The sequence below is a fragment of the Lissotriton vulgaris genome, unplaced genomic scaffold (assembly GCF_964263255.1).
Source record: "Lissotriton vulgaris unplaced genomic scaffold, aLisVul1.2 SCAFFOLD_467, whole genome shotgun sequence".
Taxonomy (NCBI): Eukaryota; Metazoa; Chordata; class Amphibia; order Caudata; family Salamandridae; genus Lissotriton; species Lissotriton vulgaris.
Genome location: NW_028253837.1, coordinates 1,185,474 through 1,194,435, shown reverse-complemented (window position 1 = coordinate 1,194,435; position 8,962 = coordinate 1,185,474). Strand labels below are relative to the sequence as shown.

Below are 8,962 nucleotides of genomic sequence, written 5' to 3'. Positions count from 1 at the left end.
CCCAACAGATCATCAATCATGTAACTTTGGCATTTGAACGCAAACCATTTATTTATTTATTTATTTATCTCATTTCATTCAAAATTTGGACTTTATACCGAAACCATCAACTAATCATCAATAACTTCCCCAACATTTTCCTTCCATTTTTCCCCTCCATTGTTGTGTCTAATTCCCCCTATCTAACTAATAACTAGAGGAGCCCGCTCTAGGCTTCTCTTCCCTGGGGATTTTATGCCGCAGCCATCTGTTTGGGAAACGCATCCTGAAGTGGCAACTAAGATTAGAAATCTTAACTCATGAATGTACCAGCCTTCCAATAAGTACATCATGCGTTTTTTTTTTTTTTTATTTTTTTTAAAAAGGGGTGGGTGGGTGGGATTCTGATTTTACTGACAAACGCCCTCTCTATCTACCTACGCCTGCTCTCCTCACTAAAAAACGCCGTCTAATCTGCCCTAAACGCTCTCCCTGCCTCGCGCTCCTGGACCCTACCATCTGTGCAAAAATCCGCAGGGGGAGACGTCTCGCGCCGCTCCCCCTGCGGAGCCATTGCCCATGAATTCAGACCACTCGCTTTATTATAGCAGAAAAGGCCACTTTATTCAGGATATAAATAATCATAAAATTTCCCAACAGATCATCAATCATGTAACTTTGGCATTTGAACGCAAACCATTTATTTATTTATTTATTTATCTCATTTCATTCAAAATTTGGACTTTATACCGAAACCATCAACTAATCATCAATAACTTCCCCAACATTTTCCTTCCATTTTTCCCCTCCATTGTTGTGTCTAATTCCCCCTATCTAACTAATAACTAGAGGAGCCCGCTCTAGGCTTCTCTTCCCTGGGGATTTTATGCCACCCAGGAAAACCAACGAGTTTTCCTGTCCCCACCTAAAATAGCACAAACATCTTGTTCATAACTTGGAATTGCACCAAACGTTGACCTGTAGTTCTTGTGCAAGCATGTCTCTTATTTCCACTAAATAGTAGGCCATGCCTATCTGGGACAGATGGACCCCGTCATCCCGGAAAAGGTGGCTCTCGCTACCCGAGATGCTCTCATGTCGCAAAACCCCAATCTTCATAACCTTACAAAAAACTTTCATGGCTTTATTTAGTTTTCTCCTGGCCTTTTCGACTGCTCCATGGGACCTGGCCTGCCGCCACGATTGTCTGTAAACGAACTCAGTCCAAAACACACGAGTGGTCGGCCAATTTATCCTTAAAACTGTTAAGTCAAGTTGCATTTGCTTGATGAGCGTGAGTCCTGACATTTTAACCAAGTCATTCTCACCCAGATGTATTACCAGTTGATCCGGGCATCCTCGTACGTGGAACATTTGCGATAGAGTAGGAAACAAATCAACCCACTTCATTCCTCCTTTACCCTTCCATACTACCTCGTGCGTCGCGCTAGGGATACCCAATGACCGTCCGTAAATCTGCTTCTCCGCAAACAGGGCTGCCCACTTTATAAACGAATGTCCCACCATCCAGGTCTGTTTCTTAAACTTCGAATTTGCCCCCCGCACTGTACCTGGAATGAAATGAAAATTAGACCCACACAACCTATCAGTTTTATAAAACAACAGCAAAATCATTTTCTAACATAACGTTTGTAGCTGCTAGATTTCCATCTGCCTATGCGTTTTAGCACATCCACACCTAAACCCAACCTGCCAGCCTCTGTAGCCGCCCCTATCCGAAAAGAGTGTGTGGCAAAAAACTGCGGGTTTTCCCCCATACAGGTCAACGCTTTTCTTAACACTGCTAAGAATTGAGAACTTGTAATCTTCCTCCCAGATTCATGTATGAAAATCGGTCCCTTCTGAAACTTGTCCCCAGAAGCAAAATGAACCCACTCTTGCACCGGGCAACAGTCTGCTACCCCACTCTTGTTCAGAAAGACCCACGTCCCTCTGCCTAGCTGATCTGTTTTCGACCTCCTCACCCAAATTCCTAATCTGTGCTCTCTTACCGAAATCTCAGCACTGGATAAACCTGTGTCCTCTCCCACCCCCAAAACTTCCGACACCCTGAAAGCCCCAAAGAACATCCAAATCATAGCTAACCTAAAACGCCCCACCTCCCAAAGATCATAACAAATTAAACCCAACTGATCTAACAACTTCTGCAATAAGTCAAAAGTGATGGGAGCTCGTGGCTGCTGAACAACACTTGACACCCTCTGTACACCTTTCAACATTCTTCTAACTAATTGATCCTCAACCGGGTCAAAACCCCAGAACAACTGACCGTAAAATGATAAACCTGACAGTTTTCCCGCTATGGTTGTATGTGACAAACCTTTATCTATGAGAGTCAAAACAAAATCACAGATACTACCTTTGACCTTCCCCACTGACTCAGATCTGCCCAAACTCTGTGAGTACTGTACAAACTCTTGCCACGCCTGCACATAGCTTCTTCTAGTCGAAGGGGCAATGGACTGTTCGACTATCTGACGTATCCTCACTCCCCTAGGGCCCATATGTTGTGTGGCACTGTCGTTTTGTGGAAATCTGCCCCAGGCGCCAGCTCGCGGAACTTCTGCCACTGAAATCGGGAAAGAGCATCAGCGATGGAGTTATTAACCCCTGGGACGTGTTTAGCCTTAAACATCATGTTGAAACTCAGACTTAAAAGCATAAACATCCTCAGTAGTTGCAACACTCTAACATCCTTAGCCTTTTGGTTATTTATCAAGTTCACCACTGCCATGTTGTCAACATGAAATAACACTGACCTGTTCTGAAATTCTTTGCCCCACACTAGCAATGCTACAATTAGTGGAAAAAGCTCCAAAAAGGCTATGCTCCTGCCTTGACTCTTCCAATGTACTGGCCAACCCTCTGCACACCACCTGCCTTCCCAGAAGATACCGAAACCAATGGATCCCGCTGCATCTGAGTATATTTGAACTTGCCAAATGAAGTTGTCATCCACAAACTGTAAAGGTACACCATTAAAATTGTCCAAGAAGCACAGCCACACTCGCAAATCTTCCTTGATATGTTTCGTCACTCGCACTCTGTGGTGTGGGAGATACGCTCCCGATAAAGCCATGCCTAGACGTCGACAAAACGTCCTCCCTGCCCTCACCACCCGGCAAGCAAAGTTCAGATAACCCAACAAACGCTGTACCTGCCTCACTTCAATCTTAGTGGTATCCATAATCGTGAGGAGAAAAGCCTTAATTTCACAGATTTTACTCCGTGGGAGGCGCGCACACATCTGTTTGGTATCCAACTCTATGCCCAAAAAGGTTATGACTGTATCCGGTCCCTCGGTCTTGTCTGGTGCTAACGGGACCCCCAAAACTTCAGCCCATCTCTGAAAATGCATCAATGCCTGTTTACATTGCCCAGTGTTTGCTTTTCCTATGAACAGAAAGTCATCTAAGTAGTGACAACTGACACTTTCAGGACACGTCTGGGAAAAAATCCATTGTATGAATGTGCTGAACATTTCAAAAATCGCACAAGAGGCCGCACAGCCCATTGGCAATACCTTGTCGACAAAATAATGTCCTTCAAAGAACATTCCTAATAGTTCAAAGTCAGTAGGGTGAATTGGCATTAAACGAAAAGCAGATTGAACATCACATTTGGCCATTTCAGCTCCCTTGCCCATTTTCGTCACAAGCTCCATTGCCTGATCGACTGTTGTGTAGGATACTGATGTGTCGACTTCTGATATAAAATCATTGACAGATCCCCCCTCTGGCCAGGATAAATGCTGTATCATCCTATATTCTCCAGCAGCTTTCTTGGGAATAACTCCAAGAGGGGAGACCATCAGATTCGGCAAAGGGCAATGCCGGAAAGGGCCCGCTATTCTACCAACTTCGATTTCAGTTGCAAGCTTCTTACGGACCACCTCCGGCAGTTCCTTCGCCGAACGTAAATTGTCCGCCCACCTCTGGTGCCTGGGTCCCTGGTATCCCAGTTTAAAACCTTCTTGAAACCCCCAGAACAATCGAGCTGCTGAATCAGTATCAGGATATCTATTCAACCAGGGCACTAAGTTTGTCAATTTTAATTGGAGTAGGCGCCTTTCGGAAAAGTATGGAAAGGGGCACCTCTGCCTCTTGTTGCCCAGCCCCCTTGCTCTGGGAACCGCTGCTGGTCACCGCCTCTGTACCCACCGAAGTTCCCTGCCGGTGCATTACATTGCGTAAGCGGATGCCGTCCCCCACAATGGGAACAGTCGTGTTTGAAACGGCATAATGGCCTGTTGCACATGCCCCTGTTGTAATTCCAGCAGGCTCCTGTACCTGAAGAGAAACCTCTTCCCCCTGTACCCGCTCCAAATTGAGCGGGACGCCATAGAAAGGGCCGGTATGGGACTGGCAAGCCACTCGCTGTATGCGTCGTAGCTGACGGATGAGACGTGGACATCAATTGAAGCCACAACTCTGAATCCACATCACCCCAAGGCTTTTCTACACAGATGCTAATACGAGCTCTAAATTCCTCGTCATAATTCAGCCAAGAGTATCCACCAAAATGTGAATGTGCCTTCCTGACTATGTCCATATATTTGTACAAGGCCACAGATCTTTCAGGATACCTTTCACAGTAGATGCTCGCATAAATCAAGAAAGCTGAGGTCCAGTTCTCAATCGTGCGAGGCACCCTGGGACGTCGCGCCAACTCCCATTCTTCCTCTTTTGACCCCTCTTTGGCCTGTAGATCTCGGTGAAGCAACCTGAATATATCTACAAACTCGTGATTCCAAATTCGCTGTTTAGTTTTTTCTGATAAGTGGGAACCCAAAGGCATCGCCAGACCCATATAGGGAAGCTTCTGCCTAACATTAACAGTTACTCTTTGATCGGACGCCGCCTCCTTTGTATTCCCTCCCACCACGACCGGTAACTCCTGGGGTAAAATTAACGTGCCTGTTGCTGTACTGGACGGCAGCTTACCTGGAACTGCCACGGCACGTGGTACCACAATCTTTCTGCCCTCTCCTCCCCCCACAAACTCCACCACAGGTAGTTCCCTGACATTCACTCTGTCGCTCCTTCCCTCATCCCACACTGCCCACCATTGATGCTTACCGCATGGTAGCTGTCCTGCCCGCCGCTGTAATTCATTCGGAGCCATCCGCTCTTGATAGTCCCGTGGTGTCACATTTTGAACCGAAGAGTCCGCACTTGACCTCTGGAACAACAAAGAAGAATTCGTTGCCCCCCCCCCCCCAATCCTGACCTCTTTCCCCACATTGCCCCCAACACTTTGTTTTGAATTTACACTCTTTTTGCTTTTCTTGAAATTCCCAGCCTGACTCCTGGATGCCTGACTAAACTCACCACTCCCTTGAAAACCAGCACTAGTCCCTGGGCAAGCCCCGTCTCCCACCCCCCCATCAAACTGTGACCAAATCAGACTTGAACTCCGCTCTTGAGGCCTATCTGATCGCACAAAATCCGCTCTGGATTCGCTAGAGTAAACTTGATCAAGCTCCCCAGTATACCTTGACACTATAGGGGCAGCCGCATTAACAAATGGCCCATTCAAAGAATTCACCATTTGCGTTTCAACCATGTCGCGCTGTGCTCTCGAGTTAGCCACCTCTCTGGAAACATGGCGCACATTTTGTTTGTCAGTGAACATTGGGCGCTCCACCCAAAGCAACTGACCATCTCCGCTCTCGCCCTGCGCGCTCTTCCTGTGTGGAATATCATATGGTGAAGGGCGTGCACATGGAAAAACATATTGAGTGTCCCATTGCCCGGCGTCTTGATCCCTAGACACAAGTCCATGTCCTTGGTCCTGCTCGCACTCTACTTCTGAGTCAGTCTCTTCATAATATTCTTCTTCTACCTCAGAATCACTCACATCCTGAGTCCCCTGACCTGAGCCCTCTCGCTGACCTGTCTGATGCCCCACCGCCGAATCCAATGGGGGCTTCCTCGCTCCAGTCTCCACCACTCTTGTCAGCCTGGCACTATTCTGAGGTATAGGGATAGGAATCAACTGAATGAGGGGGGCACTGGTGGGTTGCGTGTCATAAACTATTTCTTCTTCTTCGCTGTCGCTTGAATATGCCACTAAAGAACCCGACCCCCCTCTCATGATGAAGTTCTGACTGGCAGAACTCTGCATATAGTCCTTGCCCGTCGCATCCCGCACGGGAAGACAGCTAAAGGTGTGGGAAGGTAATGCCAACCCCTGTTCACCTATTCTGTCTTGCGTAAGGGCCACCTTCTTAATCGCTTTTTCTTTCCCTTTTCTCTTCAGGGCTACCTGTGTACCCTTCTTAGCCGCTCCTGAAGGTACCCCCGCCACCTGCACATTTACCTCAGCTCCAAAGTCACTTGCTGCCTTCTGCCGTGTGAGGGAAGACGCTCTACGCTCCTCTGTACCCCTTTCCATCTCCACCGGTCTTAAAGCTGCTTCCGCACCTGCGCTCAAGGAACGAGCTCTCACCTTCTTCTTCTTGACAGAAGCCGGTTGACAGGCTTCAATGGCAATTTGAACCCCTTTTGCCGCTTGTCTCCGTGGTGGGCGCTTCGGGGGGAGCATTTGCTCAAGTGCTGCTTGTGTCAGCATGTCCTCCCTACCTTCCTGCTGTATTACCCTTAAGGCAGCTATTAAAGTTTCACTCATATCCATTTCTCCCCTTCCACAAAACCCTCCCTTTCTCTCACTAAATACACTATTTTCTACTGTAATATCGATATAAACACTATCTACGCTCACTATTCTGATTTTACTGACAAACGCCCTCTCTATCTACCTACGCCTGCTCTCCTCACTAAAAAACGCCGTCTAATCTGCCCTAAACGCTCTCCCTGCCTCGCGCTCCTGGACCCTACCATCTGTGCAAAAATCCGCAGGGGGAGACGTCTCGCGCCGCTCCCCCTGCGGAGCCATTTTCATTCACGCCAGCCCTGCGCTAAACGAAGCGTTTCCCCTGATGTAGCCACGAGCTCTGCAAAAGCAGGTAGGACCTCTTTGAATATAACTTTATTTTGGTGAGTAGACCTGCCTGGCTTAATATGGGCGGGAGTATATATATATAAAATACCTCAATACGAGATGTCACTTTGCTAAATGCTTCCGTATAGAGTATATTTGCCCCGCTCATATTCGAGCAAGCTCATATCCTTAAACTAACAGTGAGATTAAAGTTCAGACATAAAGCGTCTCATTGAGGCAGCTAATTGTTAAGCACTTACTCGAGGAACGCTTCTCCTTTTCACTATTAACAACATTTGGTTATAGTCATGCTTTTTTACAAATCATCTCAGGATGTGCCTGCTTGATATTGTGTTTTAAATGCCTATTTCGTAAGAACGAAATATCTCTACTATAACTCTGCCCTGCAACCTTCCACACCTTAATTTGCCATAGAATAATGAATACAATTTTGTTTTCACTTTTAAAATAATTTTTTCCCCACTTTGTACTGAACACCAGACAAAACTGCAGTTGTTCATCTCAAAATCTAATATTTATTTTCAGAACGTGGAGACCAGACTCTACCTTGAATAAACTCTGTATGAAAATAATACTGCACAAATTGTGTAAGTACATATACCTGTTTGTGAGTCCTGACGAAAGCTCCATAGACCCTCTGGGCCAAAGGAGCTGAAACATGTCGACAAATCCACAATAATCCTCATACCTACAGACCCAGTAACCCGGTCTATCTTAAGTATAACAATATTTTAACCTATTGGGAATTTATCCCCTAATAAATCACTGGGATTCCTTTCCAATTTTTTACATTTTTTCTGCCATTTCTACATTTTTTGTTTTGCATGTTTTAAGTGGGGAAACCCTCAATCTCTGGACACTGCACTTGAAACCAGAGGTGCCTCTGGATGAGGCTGGCAGTTAACACACTGAAGAAAACCCTATGATAACTGCCATAACTACAATGCGGGGCGGATGAAACACATATACCGCACTCCGATTAGCATTGAGTTTTTGAGGGTATTCTTCTTCCTTGAACCTAAGGTTGAAAGTGTAACAAGTGTCCCTTTTCACTTTTTTGATAAACTTGAACTTACCCTGGGGAAAGAAACGGACACATCGATTCCTCATCCCTCCCTATTGATAAACCATAGTCGCCCTGGTAACCTTGCGACGACTCAATACTGTGGAGCCGCGAGAGGCCCTGCAGCACGCTTCTCCGGTGATGCGATGGCGAGTCTCTCGATGGCGTCAAGCTTCTCCGGTGATGCAACAGCAGGCAGCTTCGATGAACACAAGCTTCTAGGGAGATGCAGCGAAGGCTCACTTTTCCGGCGATGTGACGATTTCAGCTGTGGCAGCGACACGCTTCCTCTCGATGTGTTGCACTTCCAGCTCCCAGCGACACGCAACTGTCTGGAGTTGAGAATTCCCAGCAAGGAAATTCAGAGGGGAGCTGAGACTTCAGCAGGAGGCCAGCACAGTTCAAGCCCTTGGAGAATATTCTATAAATTACGAAAGTCCTTAAAAAGTTCATTCTCCTTTCCTTGGCAATGAAGCAACCACTGCAGGCCAACCCAGCGAACAGCACAGTGGCAGTGGGGCAGTAAAACACCTGCAGCTTCCTTGGTTCTTCTCCTTGGCAAAAGGTTTCTTGTTCCAGAAGTGATCTAATTTCTTGGGATTAGGGTCCCAATATGTATACCTCAAAATCCTTTGTTCTCTGAAGGCAGAGAGGCCTCTGCCTAGTCCAAACCAGTTCCTGAGCACTTTGTTTACATGACTCTCTTCTTCCTTTCACTGTGCAGGGCAGAAACATCAGCCGCCCCACAGGCGGTGGAGCCAGCACAGGGAAGGGAAGATACAGCTCTGGAGCACTTTGTTGACATGATTCCTCCTCTACTTTCACAGTGCAGGGCAGAGACATCAGACAAGCCCCAGAAGGTGTAGCCAGCATTGTAGAGGTCAGGTCCAGCAATATTCAGGTCCCAGGTGCAACTCCTCCCTCCCATCCAGATGC

The 8,962-nt window shown here is 46.8% G+C and overlaps 1 protein-coding gene across 1 annotated transcript; it reads right to left on the bottom strand.

Annotated features, from left to right (window-relative positions):
* Positions 1-591: 591 nt before the first annotated feature.
* LOC147660730 (uncharacterized) lies at positions 592-6,636 on the bottom strand. The gene is made up of 2 exons (XM_086951500.1): positions 5,079-6,636; positions 592-1,550 (listed from the first exon to the last, which is right to left on the bottom strand). The coding sequence occupies exons 1-2, from the start codon at positions 6,634-6,636 to the stop codon at positions 928-930; spliced, it is 2,181 nt and encodes a 726-aa protein (XP_086807626.1). The 3' UTR covers positions 592-927.
* Between the last annotated feature and the right edge of the window lie 2,326 nt (positions 6,637-8,962).